At 43.5% G+C, this 16,434-nt stretch overlaps 1 protein-coding gene across 1 annotated transcript in view; it reads left to right on the top strand.

Moving 5' to 3' along the window:
* The window catches only part of kdrl (kinase insert domain receptor like), a 44,931-nt gene that overhangs the window by 5,822 nt on the left and 22,675 nt on the right, over positions 1–16,434 (top strand). Inside the window, exons 2-15 of the mRNA XM_058649757.1 lie at positions 1,473–1,563; positions 2,773–2,978; positions 4,420–4,547; positions 5,789–5,948; positions 6,041–6,177; positions 6,271–6,442; positions 6,723–6,849; positions 7,427–7,596; positions 8,709–8,865; positions 10,621–10,738; positions 12,939–13,047; positions 14,188–14,472; positions 14,604–14,750; positions 15,548–15,673. Coding sequence (XP_058505740.1) covers positions 1,473–1,563; positions 2,773–2,978; positions 4,420–4,547; positions 5,789–5,948; positions 6,041–6,177; positions 6,271–6,442; positions 6,723–6,849; positions 7,427–7,596; positions 8,709–8,865; positions 10,621–10,738; positions 12,939–13,047; positions 14,188–14,472; positions 14,604–14,750; positions 15,548–15,673 — 2,133 coding nt within the window. The remainder of the gene's footprint in view (positions 1–1,472; positions 1,564–2,772; positions 2,979–4,419; positions 4,548–5,788; positions 5,949–6,040; positions 6,178–6,270; positions 6,443–6,722; positions 6,850–7,426; positions 7,597–8,708; positions 8,866–10,620; positions 10,739–12,938; positions 13,048–14,187; positions 14,473–14,603; positions 14,751–15,547; positions 15,674–16,434) is intronic.

Below are 16,434 nucleotides of genomic sequence, written 5' to 3'. Positions count from 1 at the left end.
TAGAACCAGCCCCGGGGCTCTTTGAACCAACACAATAAGCACAATTTTTGGCATTTTTCAGGCGATCTGCTGGAGGAATGCAGCACACAGCTGTTGCGGGGGGTTAGGGGGGGGTGTTGGGAGGCTTGCTGGGGTCAGTGTTGGGCAGACACTGGGGCAAGTGGAAGCGTAAAGACACAGCCATGGGGGTGTATTTTTTTTCCTCCCTCTCTTTTAGTGGGCTGCTGGGGGCCCTGCTGATTCATCCATCTGTAGTGAGTTAGTGAGGATGATAAGAGGGAAAATCCTCCACTTTTCAGGAATGAGCACGCTGTCGTTGCATTTCAAGGTCAGGAGGATGTTTTCAGGTGTTGTTTTTGTGCAGTCACCAGCCGTAGTTTTGGCACGTACAAAGGAACGGCACGTTAAACATTCATAAATCAGTCTCGCAACATGATAAACTGTCTTTTTTATTTTGCCACTTGTGTGTAATTGTTCCCAATGGTCGTATTTTACGTGATTAATTATTGACCATCGGCTTAAAGGATGTTGCTGTCGGTATAAGGCCACTGTAGAGGGTCGAAGGTGGGGGTTTGATCCCCAGCTACTCTGGTCTACATGCTGATAATGTGCAAGACACTGTACCCCCAAAAAAACTGTAGTAAATGGTGTGTATTTATGCAGCACTTTATTCTATCACACGTCTGTGTCAGCCATTCACACGCTGTCGGCACAGCCGTCACGACCGTCTCGAAGTTAAGAGTCTTTGCCCAGGGACACATGGGCATGTGGACTAGCCGAGCCCGTAATGGCCCTCCCAGTTGGAAGACGACCCATTCTGCCACCGGCCCACAGCTGCCCACAAGTAGTGTAGTGTAAACTAGTGCACGTGGTAATTAAAAGAAGAAAAAAAGCACTATATTCACATGTCTAACACAAATACACCTGGGACAATTAAACACTCGGTTTTAATTATTATTATTACTTAAGTGGTTATTAATTTGTTGCAGAGCAATGTTTTTATCACAACATGAAAGTGTGTGAGCCAACAGTTCCCCACTGAATAACCCTGGACAATAAAACAATAATACATTCTGAGGAAGTCAATATTGGAGTGCCACTGCCAGCGCTGGCACTGTCGGCTCTTTCTTAGCACAGCAGCTGTTATGAATAATGGACAAATGTGTGTTTCTCTTTTCCTCCCTCTCTCTTCCTCTATGTGTGTTTGTAAATGCAGGTGTACTCATTTATGTGTGTGTGTTTCCATGTGCTTACAAATGCATGTGTGTGCAGCATGTGTCAGCAGAATTACACCGGTGTGTAACTCCATTGTTTTTGCTGGTCATGTGCTACAAAGAAAGGTTTTCCCTGATTGAAGGCCACGTTAGGAGGGTCGATTTAATACATTTGTTTTCATACAAATGAGGGAAGATAAATGCAGTGGACGTGTACTTCACATTTACTCTGTATGTGTGCGTTTGTGTTCTCAACAGGGCGACTGGAGAAAGAGCTCATGCCGAAGATCCTGCCCTCCAAGAATCCCCTCGTTTTCCATCATGATAACACATTGATCCTCACATGCAGGTAGGTAACACACATTTTCTGTCTTCATACAATACAACATTAGACTATAATACAATGACACCAGGTGACGAATTATCTAAATTCTTAATTATTGTGAAAAGAAAGTCTCTGTGACAGTTTTATTACTTTATTACTTTTGCTTTGGCCCCCTTTTGTGGTCAGTTGTCACAGGTCAGTGGAAATGACAGTGGTCTCATTCTCACACACCACGGCCATAAAGTTCACCCTGGTCTCAGTGCATATCAGAACGGTCAGCAGGGGAAACAAATGGGACATGTCTGCTTCTTGAGACACTTGCTGTCTACAAAGAAACCAGTGGTTTCCATTAGGGCCTGTGAGACCCAAGTGTATAGTTATTTTTATTTGAATTTAAAGAGGCTTGCATCATTTTTGCAGGCCCCGCAAGGAATGTTAAGGAATCCACGTCTATCTAATGTAATGATTCCCTACAAGGTCATGTGCTCAAGATGCTTGGCCCCGTGCTAAACTGTCATGCTGTGATTGTCACTGTATAAAGAGGTGGAGGTTGCTTGACCCAGAATCCTGCAGGCAAAGGCAGTGGTATGCAAAACATGCTGGACGCTCCTATGGGATCTCTTTAATGAAAGTTTTTAAAATAGACGCTGCGTGGAAAGAATGTGTCGGCCGAGGCACGTCATTCAAGAGAAGCCACGTTCCCATGTGAAAGCTCAAGTTATCGGCCGACTCGAGATTAACTCAGAGTAAACTGAAACTGGATGTCAGGCCAAAGAGTCCCGAGGGGAGCGGCAGCTGCTGTCACCTTGAACTAAAAAATCCTCTTAGGTCATTGTCATCTACGACACATTTCCTTCAAACATATGGAGTGTATGCAGTGTTTACATTCATAAGGCTGATTTATCAACTTGTTTTAATTTAGGAGAAGTGATGAATCATTTCTGATTGTGCAAATTAAATGTTATGACAAAGTCGTCCCCCGGAGTCCAGCTCATTTAAAGCTGAACTCCGAGATTCATGAGATTCATGATTTGACCACCGCCATGTTGACATTTTCAACAGTAGTTCACATGCATCACTTGCACCCAGGCACCTATTAGACTGTCAATCATCATCTGTTATTGAAGAAGACGTGAGACCAGACTGAGATTCATGTGCACTGATGTTTTAAATCAAGTGACGGATCCACATTAAGCAAACGTGTCTTTCTCTTCCCCTCTGTCCTCTTGTTAGAGGTCACGGCCCGCTGCGCTGGACACTTGCCCGGCGATCCATTTCATCGTCGGACGTGAAGGTGGAACATTGTGACTCGAAACACCACTCGCACTGCAGCAAACTGACCGTCACGCAGCTGAGTGGCAGAGACACGGGGCCGTACAGCTGTGATTACCCCAGAAATGGTTCGGACCACGTCACCTCAACCTACATCTATGTCAAAGGTGAAAAAAAAGAAAATGCCTCTCACACGATGGCCTTTCTTTGTCGAAGCAGTGAGTGAAGCAGAGGGAACAAGAAAACAGAAACCCATGCTGTCTTTGATAGATTTATGACGCTTAAATTATTCCACACAGACCACTGACTGTAAGTCGTTTCCCAGCAAGAAAAATAAAAACTGCATGTTTTTTAAGGAAAAGACAGAACTTGAGCACAGAAAAGGACACTTCTTTCACAGAGCTGTTTTTCTTTGAACCGTGTGACCAAAATGTAAGTTTTACTTTCTACAGAAAAGAAAGCTAAATGTTGCGCAGTATTTTTTTATGATGACTTTACACTCATTCTTTAAATGCAGGATGCTGACTAAAATGTAGTGTGACAGTTAGGCTTAAGGGCCTCCCGGTAGAGAGTCAGACAGAGAGAGGAAGTGGTTTCTGTGGTTCTTCGGGGTTCTTGTGGAGGTGGAAGGTTGAGCGTGATTGCACAGGAAGCCCTGGTCATTGACTGTGAATTCCGGCCCCTGCTACTGTTTTCCTACACCTCGCCTGATGCATCAGATGGCACCAGTTACTGTTACGCTATTGTTACCGTAAACAAAAAAACCCAAAAGATGCCTTGTGTTGATTTGTTTGTTTGTTTGTCAGCAAGGTTATGCAAAAAGTAATAAACTTAAATGGATCTCACGCGACGGGGACGGGGCCCAGGCCAGAGAAGAATCCACCCTGAACTAAAATGTTTGTCACACTTTCAGGGAATAGGTTTTTTGGAAGAAACTGTTTTACATGTACTCCAGTGAATACCCTCCATGTTCAATGGTACCAGGCAACAGATCAGGAATAAGGTCTGACTTTAATGGTATTATTAGTATAAAATAATATATTTTAATATTGGTCTTAAAAAAAGTGAACTAACACTAAGTGCACTTTGTTTGCACTTTGTTCTCTTGCGGCCTTGTGACTCTGGTGCTCTCTCAGCCAAGCTATCAGGCAGCCTGCTGTGCCTGTGTTTAGTCTAACACTCTCTTTTCAAAGCCGCTCAGATGTTTATTAGATCATTTTCCATGCTTACTTTTGAAATAATAGATTCTTTATCACACCACTACTGCTTGACCTCACACCAAACACAGACTATTTGTCCAGCCATGAAATTCCCACAGCCGCGTGTGTGATTGCTGGCTGCCCATTAGGGGCTCACTATAGCGTGATCTGTGCTTCACCGCTTTATTCCGCTGCAGTGAAATCGTTTCTTTATTTAATTTCTCATGCCCTGACATTGCCCTGATTCAATTGCACTGCTGTGGCATAGCTCTTTCACCTCCGTTGGCTGTAAATGCACGACAGAACACAGACATCCCAAAGGACAGAATGCAACGGGCCACATCTGCTTTGAAACGCTATTTCTGTTTATTTTTCTTCTTTTGAGAGTTTTTTTTTTGTTGTCCCACAGATCCAGAGCAACCTTTCGTGGAGCCTCATTATCCAACACCGTACGGTCTGGCCATCTACAGACATCAGCCAAGCCTCATAATTCCATGCCGGACGTCCTCTCCTGATGCTGACGTGACGCTGATCGCGGTAAGGACTCTGCATCGTTACATTACACACTCCTCTGCTCATGTCCACTCATGGATTAAGAGGTTGCATAGAGTAGGGAGTGAGCCTGGCATTTGTGTCCACATCACACTCCAAATACTGATTCAAAAATATAAAGTCTGAGTTGATTAATCTTGGATCTTCACTCGCCATCTATCCTTAACGATGGCTTATTGCTTGGTAGTGTATAGGAAAACACTGTATGTGTTGCATACATCTTGCTGGACATGCACTATTTAGTAAATGTCTGTATGTTGTTTGATTACACACACACACACACACACACACACACAAAAATCAACATCGATCATCAACATTGTTATTTATACCACAGCAGGGTATCTTTACTTGTCCTCTGGGGAAAAAAAAAGAGGTGTTTACACTCTGTGCACAGGGCATCTCTCTGGTTCTCACACCATCCGACACACAGACACAGAGCAGGGGACAGTGGCTTGTCTCAGGGAAGCTCAGGGGCCGCCAAGGGAGTCATCCTGTCTACTTCCTGTAAGAGCAGGAAGGTGTTCCAAGAGTTTGTTTTCCTCAGAATAGACTCTCGGACTAAATTTAGCCCTTCTCCTCCTACGGACGTCAGGAAATGCAGAGTGAAAACAGCACATAGTGTGTCAAGTCACAGGAAATAACAGGTAACTTAAGCAAGATTGTGACTGATAACTGATCCCAGAGGACGTGTGTCTACCTCTGTTACTCCACAGCACTTCATATTTGTGGAGAACTTAAAAAAACATGTTGCCTGAGGTGAAACATCTGGGCTTTTTGCCATATTTGTGATCGATATGGCCACAAACACCTCTGCCTCAGATGGAACAGATATTGGTTAAGTGACCTTCCTCCTATTTCGAAACACCATGGCATTCCTCCTTCCTGCTCCCTTTCCTTCCCTTTGCCTCTTCTCCTAGCTCAACCTTCTGGCACGAGAACAAACAACAGCAGGCACGTACATCCATTTCCAATCGGCAGTGTTTCAGTGTTTCGTGCTCCATTGCAGAGGTTATACGCAACAAAACAATATAAACAAATCAAATCTTCACGCTCACACGTGTGCGTACCCAGCTGAGGCCAGCCGAGCATGACTGTACACGTTAAATCGAGTTGAGTGCGTTACACTTCGCTCTGTCTGGCTCAGTGATCTTTCAGCTCACAGGGGTCACCAAATATCCGTGGGTTCTGACAAAGTTCTCTCCGCTCTTCTGTCCCGATTGCAGCTCCCGCTTTTTCTAGAGAAGGTCGTAAAGGAAGTGGAATGGGATCCAAAGGTGGGGTTTAAGATCCCCTACGGCCCGTATACGATGTACCACACGCTCACCTGTAGCACAGTGGTCAACGGTAGTGAGTTCAAGTCCATGTACATCCCAAGTAGAAGGAGTGAGTGTGGTTTTGTTTATGTCCAATTTAAAATGAACCAGAGTGTGTGTGTGTTTCAAAATCTCACCGCGTCGCTCGTGTCCATTCTACAGCACTTGAACTGAAAAATGTAAAGATCACGCCAGATCGTGCTAAGGTGTTGGTCGGAGACACTCTCGTCCTCAACTGTACCGGCGAGACGACGTACAATGGAAGAATCAACTTTATGTGGGACTTTCCAAGGAAGAAAGTAAGTTCATTATTTACCGGTGACGTTGTGAATGGTGTATGTTGTGTGTCTGTCGCTGACTGCAGAGTTTACGGTACTTCCTTTGTTCTTCAGGATAATCGCCATTATACGCCCAAGACCATAGAAAAACCTGCTATTGCCTTTGGGATGAGCAGGGGTTTAGTGTTGCCAAACGTTACTGTCGAGGATAGGGGGATGTATCGCTGCACAGCAGATCTTGAAGCCATGGTGTACAGGAACGCCACAGTGAAAGTCATTGTCTACGGTGAGTAAACATTTACATCATATATTTCAAATTGACTATCAGGTTTTTTTTTAAAGATATTGATATTGTGTCAAATATGCACAACAGTGGTCCAAGTAAAACACAAGCACTTACATTGTGCCACTCTTTCTTTAATTTTTGTAAAGATTGAACCTACTTGGTTAGTTTGAGCATAACAGGCAGAGGTTGAAAGTGGAAAAGTATAAGAAGACAACGACATATCTGTAACACTGTGGTTACCGATGTGCTAACAGCATGATTTCTGATTTGTTTGTCGTAGAGCATCCGTTCCTTAACATCTCCTACCGACATGAGCGTCCCAGCAAGGTGATTGTCAAAGAAGGAAGAAAGAGGCTTGTGTTCGAACCCAAGGTCAACGCTCTGCCTCCACCAGACTTGATATCATGGTGAGTAATGGTGTAACGTGCACATGTCTTGGATTCAGTGAAGCAAAAGCACCCTCTGAGGTACTGTCCTATCACGGATATCCAATTTAAACAGAACAAACTTAACAAGCTTTTAAATTCTTTATTGTCAAAAGTCTCCTTAGGAAGAGACACGGAAATTACCTGAAAGAAAAGTAGTACAAAACAATATTTATTTAATATTGATTAGTTTAAACAATTGTTTGAAGTTAACCCACCCCCTATTGTAGTACTTTATTAGAAACTAAAACATTTAAATATGCTTTATATTTAAAATCTAAGCTTGAAACAAATCAAACTTTGTTACCTGTGCATTGTAATGCATTACTTACCCTCTTTGTTTGTCTCTCACTAATCAGTATAATATATACCTTTGTATAGTTTCTATACTTTATATACTCTGTACTAGTTTCTATATTTTATTCATTTTATTAAAATACTTATTGCTATTATCTGTAAACAGTTGTGACTAATCAGCAGTAATAACCCCGTGGCTCATATACAGTATTATTCTCTCATGTGTCTAACAAATAAAACATTCTATGCTTTACATGTTCAGGTATAAGGACGGCATCCCTATACATAAGAATTCCACCTGTTACTCCATGTCTGATTTCAACTTGGTCATCACTGACGTACAGCACAAGGACACTGGAGTCTACACCGTACGACTGGGCAACCGAGCGAGGGGCCTGTACAAGAATCTGACCTACACTCTGCTCGTCGAAGGTAAGCTTTGGTCATAAAGTGCGTAATGACTTTGGATCCTAAAGGAAATGAAGCAGCGCATTGGCTTTGGACAGAGGCTGCCGCAGCGCTGTTGCTGCTTTCATTCAGTCCACTGGACGGCAGGTAGCAGCTCCAGTATGAGAGGAATTTGCAGGCTTGTTGATTCCAGAGCTGGATTGACGTAGCAGGGCAGCTGTTGTTGATTATTGGGGCTCTTTTGAAGGGGCTTTTCGCTGTGTGTAAACGGTCTGCGCACAGACTCCAGCCGCTCAGACCCCCCCAGACCCCGGCATTTATTTGCATCCTCACAATGCAGCTCACGCACGTAACCCAGCCTGTACAGTGTTTGTGTAGATAAATGATAACTTACAAAGTGAGCTGAAACATGAAACACAGTGGGGGGGGGGGGGGGGATTTATGTGCTTTTCTTTAAACAATATCAAGAAAACATAGCGTGCCAAAATATGTAAAAAAAAAACTAAAAAAAACTGCCTCCTTCGTGCTTGATTTATCAAAATGGCACAACAAATAAAAACACACACAAACAAACAAAGTGAAGAGAGTTTCCTGGTATCAATTAGGGAGCTATTTTAAACTTTGTGCATCGGTTGTTTGGAGCTGTCACACAGATCATTAATGAGATTTGCGATGACGTGTGAGCGTAGTGGGATGCAGATTTTTGCGGTCGGCCGAGCAATGTCGCCGCATGTTTCAGCTGTTCAAAAACGGGGAGGACGGCTGTGATGTGGGTTTGCCGCCTGAGGTGGCACGAGGATATTTGTCTGTTGCTAATTACGGTGCACATGGTGGATTCACTGACCGGGGCAGGGCCCACGGTGAGGTCCTTCTTTGACCTACAGCCCCGGGGCTAGCTAATCATCCTGTCATTCTTCTTAAAAACAGCGTCTAAAGCACAACCGATGTCAGTGGCACCTTTTCATGGCTATTCATCATGACTGTCATTCCTCATTATAAAGACATTATGAGATTCCACAGTGAACTGGATTGGGATTACAGATGGTTGATCTAACGCTCTCACTCTCTCTCTCTCTTTCTTCTTCTTCTTTTCCTCTTTCGCTCTGTGTCTCTCTTTTCTGTGTACTTGTGTAAAGTAAAGCCAACTATTTCAGAGGCGGAGCTTGCCACTGTGGACGTGCAGACCTACATGTTTGGCAAGCAGCATCAGCTAACCTGCACTGCTTACGGGTTTCCCCTGCCAGACATCACTTGGCTCTGGCAGCCATGTCATTCAGACCCTATGCTTACAAGGTGAGTCACCATCTCAGTATGTTCTGAGGAAAGAAACGCTTAAACAGGATTTTCTGCATGTTGACTTCCTTCAGCTCTAATAGAATTATGAACACATCTAAGGGAAATGTTTTAGGCATAGAATACTTCATTTACCCTTTGACTTATCTTTAGATATACACTGGTTTGTTGAGTGTGGTGTTATTTCACACAGTCCCCTGTGATGCACCGCACTTTAAAATAAATATGGTTTGTTTTTGTAGCTGCAGAAAAAAAACCTTGTATCTCTACTTTAGGTGAGGGCCTTGCTTTACGGAGGCAGCCAAGTTTCTGTCGCTGGATAAACTAACAAGGCTTACCATGCAAAATAAAATGAACCACATCATTGATGGTATGTGTGGACCACTGTTGTTCCCTGAAGCGCTGGAGTGTTACAGTCTGCAGTCTGACCATTAGATGTCGCTAATTCTTACACACCGGATCTTTAACTGAAGTTTGCAGTTTAATTACACAAATGCCACTGTTGTGTTGGAGGGAGAAAATGTAAACACACACAGGCAAACAACATTACAGACGTAGCAGCAGACTCAGTTGCAGCATCCAGAGCCAACCCTCATCTACCAACATATCTACTGTTTATTGACTGAACTGACTAGGGCCCAGAATATGAAACATTAGTCAAAGGAAAGAGCTGCCCTTGAGAGCTGGCCCCTGGTTTGTGGTCAGCAGTCCTGTCAGCTAAACAGGAAACATGGACGAGATACATCAATCCCAGATTCGTAAAGCTGCTGCAGACTAGGGCTGAGTGTGTGAGTGACAGTGCATGAATACCAGCCTGGTAGTGAACCCACAAACAAGATGAACATTCACTGAGGTCCTGCCTCGTCACTGACAGCGGGAGACCTGAAGGTTGTAAGATCAGGGAAACAATGGGCCATCAGCCCATTAGGGTTGGGGTTATCAGGCACCAGCACCAGTAACAAAAACAACAATCTGCACTGGTAGACACTAAAATATGTTCACTTTATGTTATTTTATTATGTAAAATAAAAAAAATAAAAAAACCTTGTCAGATTTATAATAAACAATAGCAGCGTGTTAGTTAGGTCAAAGCGGCTCTTCCTGTCGGAATAAAGATAATCAGGGTTGGCACTAGGAACGTTGGCTGGGCAGTAGCAGCCAGCTAATGAGACAGAGGAACGGCCAACTGTGCAAAGTGTTTGTTTTACACAGGCCTGACCCTGCAAAATACCTGTCAAGGTAAATCCCACTTATCACACTTCAAGATCACATCTTATCAAAATCTTTTGAAGTTTAAAGAGTTGGGTTTTAGAGGTGAACAGAGTCTGGTATGGTGCAGTGGGGCTGCTCATGCAGGAAGCAGAAATACGGGGGTGTCTTTATCACCAGGTTAAGGAGTTATCAGCTGGCCACTGTTGACCGCCAAGTCCCTACGATCAACCTTATCTCCTCGGACCAGAACATGGCGGGTGTTCCTGTACAAGGTGACGCACAGCACAACCCATCCTGTCGCTGCTGCCGTTTCCTCCTCTGCGTCTCCTCTCATCAGGCTGATTGTTCCCCACTGTGGGTGGTGAAGGGTTTGGGTGGGTTTGTGGGTGGGGTTAAATCTTTTCTCTCGGTTTTATAACAACAGACTACCAGGTCTAGACTCCCTACAGGACTCTAAAGCAATATAAAAGTCCGACCGATGCTTGCGCACGTGAATCTGTGTTTACAAACATGAGTTTTATTGGATTTCTTTCTGTCCTGCAGTTGCATGTCTGACACTGAGCAGATCACGGAGGTCAGCACTGATGACGAGGCAGATGAGTCCCACAACTGGATTAAGAGCATAAGTGCCAAGCATGTGCTGGTTAAAGGGAAAAACAAGGTAAGTGTTTTTCGGTTCAGATCACTTGGAGCATACTTTGCTCACTGTGAAATGTGGTCAACAAAAAAAAAGCGGTGAAAAAAGGCGGGATTTTAAGAGATCAGTCAAGCAGATGTGTTCCGATCCACAGTTTGTGTCAGATTCAAGAAATCTCCCCATAACCAGGCCTTGAAAGTCACATTCAACATCTGAAATCCATAAATCCTGACAGTCCTCCTTTATACTGGCTGTGATGATGAACTTCTCTCCACTGAAAATGATTTGGCTTCTCAGCATTAATTTCGACTTATGTAACTGTGAGCAAAACCGAGTAGCCCTTGGCAGGCCTCAGTTTTGTTTTTCACTGCAAGACAAAAAAAAAAAGAAAGACACAATTAATTCTTGGAATAAACCCAAAGAAACAACAGGGCAATAAAAAAAAGGAAATAATGTGTTTCATCTGAAAAGGAAGACGTTATATTGATAAATAGAGGTCATCACACAAGCATAACTGCACTGATGTTTCCCTATCAGGACATTCCCATCTCTGACTGAAGTCAAATACACTTTTCTTTCATTAAGACAACCTGTAGCTTTATCCTTGACCAAAGACACATTGTTTTATTCTGACATCAGATTAAATGACCCTCTGACTCAGTGATGCATGTGCCAAGGGATGAGAATAAACCGATCCAGAATCTTATGTTGCACCATAACAGGTGACAACAAGTCATTACAGACACTGTTACAACAGCCAGGATTCTGTTGAAACTGAGTTGAGTGTAATATAATAGTGTGACACAAGGTAATAACCGAAAGAAACATTTAATCACAACTTGACAGACAGATTTAACAGATTTGAAGAATCTACATGTCACAGGTCAAAACGGTGGAAACATGTTACTAGTTACTACATCCTTTCTTCCCAAACATAATTAAGAGCAGGCCTCCAATACCTGAACACAAGTAGGTCCACATGATTAGATTAAAAACCCCCATTAGTCCGGTTAAATAAGGGCACACAGTCATTGACGTACAATTTCTCAGAAGAAGAAAAGTGATCGTTTTCAACCCAGACCATTCAGGTCACTGCTTGAACCTGAACATCTACCTCTTTGCTCATCATTTTCACGGGGGCACCATCTCTAATTTATCTCGAACATGCGGGCAGCCCTTATTTACAAGTACCTGTGGCCAAACACTGGTGCTTTATGAGGGTCAGCACCAAGGGTCAATGATAACATGCCGCAGTTTAGAAAGAAGAGGGATTTGTTGGAGGTGAATTCCTCTCTGTCACGTCACATAAATTGTGTTGGCCTGTGAATAAGGATGTAGACGGGGCTGGGCCTCAGAGTGGCTCCCCCAAACGGCCCAGTGGAGAGGGAGACTGGCCAGGGTCATGATATAAACAAAACACACGGGTAGGACATGGGCACAGAGGTCACAGTGCGCCTGCTCAGGTCACCTCTCAGAGACCGTGCGTAACCATTTAAGTGGCTGTTTATGAGCTAGGGTTACATTTTGTTGAGTAACATAATACCATAAGTCCATGCATCAGTGTTTTGACAAATGTCATAGCACCACCGACTGGACAGTGCGATATAACTCTGTTTTCTCACCGCCTGTTTGTTTGTTGAACATTGTAACGGCTGCTGAAATTTGTTTCACGACTTCAGTCGTGAAGTGGACACAATGGTTCCCCACAAATGCAGGAAGTTTGGACCAGCATACATCCAGACAATACACCCACATCATTTGTTCTCTTTGATGTAGCCCCCCCCCCAAACAGATGTCAGTATGAACACTGAACAGACCCCCACGCAGTCTGGCCCTCACCCAAGATTCACTTATTATTCCATTTTTTTTTTTTTTTATCCATTAAAATGTTGTACCAGCACAAGACAAAAAACAAGTGTGGCGTTTGACGTGCTTTCCAGGAAATGAACATGCACTGGATATATAGCGCAGGTCTAAAGGGGACGTAGTGGGTTTTAAAACTCCAGATGTACTCTTTCATTAATGTGACGGGGGAAAAAAAAAACACTCAAGTTTGGCCCACACTTCTTTCTCAGCAACTCAATTTTATGATGAAGACTGACAACCCAAGGATACACCACACTAATAATAACTGCCTGTAATATTGAGCACCTGTTGTTCAACTCATTGTGTTTTGGTCCTGCATGGAATAATCACTAATCATTGCCATGTTAATCCCCATCAGACTATGAGCACGCTGGTGATTGGCGAGGCGAGTGTGTCGGGAAAGTATTTCTGCGAGGCCAAGAATGAGGATGGCTCCAGCACCCTGATGATCCCCTTTTACGTGTATAGTAAGTGGGTAGCCTTTAACTGAAAGCATCTAAATCTGTAAAGTTGAAAGTGCATGCAGAGACACTTCAGTGACTTTTATTGTAATTGCAAAGCACGCTAAGTTGTGCACCGGCATCTGTTAGGTCATCTACACAAACAGTACGTGCGGTAATGAAAGATGCAAGAACATGGAAGGAGGGGAGGAATGTGCAGATCGTATTGTGCAATAAAGAGACCAGAGGGGGGCATTAATTGAAACCATCTTCCACTGTAGCTCAGTGGCTTCGGGGCGGAAGAGAGGCAAACATGTCCTGAGCCATATGGTGTTCTATAATGGCACAGGTTGGAAAGCAGCTATGAATAACTGCATTCCCGCTCCAGGGTCATTCCTCTTCCTCTGTGAGGCTTCTGCTCTGGGAATCTACTCTTTTTATGTGCACCTGAGCATTTCCAAATGTTCCCAAAAAAAAAAATATGAGTGAATATTCTCATAAACAGTTATGTAACAACAGCAGGGACGAGGTGCCACTAAACACAAGCACAGTAATCTTTGCACAATACACTTTGCAATGAAGTCAATCACTTTCCTCCTAGTAGAGTACAGGGTGTAAGTATTGGTTTTGGACCTGGTTGAATGAAGGCGAAAACTTGGAAGTCATGAGATGCCAAATGCCAAAGACTTGTCTGTGATGGAAGTGGAAATTCCAAGAGGAATTGCATTCTCCTCCAGAAGAGGGAAAAACAAAGAATGATCAAACACAACTAAAAAAAAAGAAGAAGAAAAAAGTGGATATAATTGTAATAACAGCTGTCTTCTCTTACTGAACACAGAATGCTTTCCAGCAATCTGAATAAACAAGCACTGTCTGGTTGCCCTGGGGCACAGACTCAGCTTCACTCCAATTGGACGAGTGCAGGAGTGCCATCAGCAACGCTGCCGACGAGCAACATGCTTCCACTTAACAGTGATGAAACAGGAAATAACTGCAAATTTGACATTTTTGGCCTTTATGTCCAAAACTACTGTCAAAAATAGGATCTGCAGCCAGCAGTTATACACGCTGCTCGTCCGTGTACAATCAGATTAATAGGGAGGGAAGTTCAAGGTTTACAATCACAGGAATCCTCATGGATGACATCCCTCCACTTTGTGTCTCTAGATAACTCGGACGAATTTACCATCGAACCTCGAAGAGCAGTCGAGGGGTACGACATCACTCTGACCTGTCGGGCGGCTCGATACCTCTACACGGAGCTGCAGTGGATGGATTCCACCAACAAAACCATCACCACCAACGTGTCCGACCTCCAGCTCACTCCCTTCTCCATTTCTCTGTCTCTCCATCTGCACAACGTGTCCAAAAACAGCGCCGCCGGCTACAAGTGCCGGGCACAGAAGCTTCAGGAGAGGGTGGAACTCAGGCCTGCAGCGCTGACTGTAGATGGTGAGTTAGTTTTTTGTTTTTAAATAACTGTCACTAAGTACAACACTCAGGAACACAGAAGACGGCCTTGCAAAACTTGAGTTGCTGTCATCATCACAAGTTTCAACGTTTATTTCCATTGTTTGACGCAGCGAGAAAACGGCCCTGCCTGAGACAGAATCTGACTAACCAGGAAGTGAACAGTAGCAGCACCCTGACGCTCGCTTGCTTAGCCCAGGGAGTTCCTCATCCCCGCATCATGTGGTACAAGAATGGAGTTCCAGTGGAGGAAGGTCCAGGTAACCTGAGATTCAGTCATACACATTGGAATTAATTCATTTTGTTACCACAGGGAGGGAAAGTTGTAGAAGCCAGAGAAAAACTGGTCTTTATTTATTATATGTCATTTATTACAATAAATGTCATTATCAACTGATTTGAACATTTTTATTGCGGTAACTTTTGTCTGGACATATTGCTGAGCCAAAAACAATGTCATAATGTCACAGTGAGAAAACATGTGTCACTTATTGTTTTGTATACTTTTATTACCTGATTATATTATAAAAATGGATGCAGTCTGCAGCTTTCAAAGCAAACTCCCATTGTGAAGCCTCCAGATTCACAATTCTACTAGTGCCATGTCAGTTTATGCAACCTAGAGTTCATACCTTTGGTGGGATAGCAGCTGTAAATCACACTGATGTCCCCTTCTTCTAAATGGGAACATAATTACAAAATTTACGTCAAAGTGCCACTGAAGAAGACCAGAAGTCAGAGATTGAGACCATTATCTCCCCAGGAAAAATGTTTACTGATGTTGTAAATCAACTGAGAAGTAGGCTCATTTTAGACTTGTAATTAAAATGGAGTTCTTTTTATAGCATTTAGGTGGCTAAATGCTACTTTTGTCCTACTTCCTGGTCATCACTTTTAAACTGGAAGACTACGTCTATGTGAAACTATAATTGCTGGCTAATGAAGTTTTGCAGGGAGAAAAAGAAAGTACTTTGAGTTTGTTGTTGACATAAAGTAGCATTTCAGTGTAGGTGTTACCTGTCAACACTCTTTAAACTTGAGAGTTTGTGTCCTGCAGGAGTAACTCTCGAGGGCGGGCTCCTGACCATCGAGAGGGTGAAGAAAGATGACGAGGGTCTGTACGAGTGCATAGCCAGCAACGAGGCGGGCACGGCGATGTCGAGCGCTGTTGTTACTGTGATGGGTAAGTCACGCACACACCTTCCAATAATAACTCCCATAACAACACACTCCAACACTCTGATGTCTCAGTATGAAGTGATGGGTCCAATCAAAACATCTTCTCCCTGCAACAAATACTCTGGTTTGACTTCGGCATGACAACCTGTGGCTGCCGGGAATGCAAAGTGAATTCCTTCTTGGGTTTTATGATCAAGGCTGTGGCCGAGGGTCCTTTCCTCGAGGACATGACCTCTGTGAAGTGTTAAGAGGTCCCCTAATGAGTGCAAAGAGGCTGACTGCTACAGCAACCGAGGGACTGAGAACACACAGGAGTTAATGGAGTGTGTGTGTGTACACTCCAAAAAACGTTAACACCTATCCTTGTGGGGACATTTTGTGTCTCAACCCAGGGTTAAGACCTGGTTTTAGGGTTAGGGTTAGAATTGGGTTTAGGTTAGGGTTAGGGTAAAGGTTAAGGTGAGGCACTTAGTTGTAATGGGGCTAGGGAATGCATGATATCTATGAGGTGTCCTCACTAAGATATAAAAAGAAGTTTGTGTATTTAACATGAACCTGGGTAATATTGTGATACTAATATCATGCAGCTACCCATGTTGACCTTTCTCCATTACACCATTGCCACAAAAACAGATGAGCAAACAGCTGTATGTGCTGCTTTGATTGCAAATCATGTGAAATGGGAGCTGGAACCAAAAAACGTTGGAGGTTTAAAGGATATAAGCTTTCAGAGTATCGACGAGGATGGTTGGAAAAATAGTGTTT

This window comes from Solea solea, chromosome 14, assembly GCF_958295425.1.
Source record: "Solea solea chromosome 14, fSolSol10.1, whole genome shotgun sequence".
Lineage (NCBI taxonomy): Eukaryota > Metazoa > Chordata > Actinopteri > Pleuronectiformes > Soleidae > Solea > Solea solea.
This window is presented reverse-complemented; position numbering and strand designations above follow the sequence as displayed.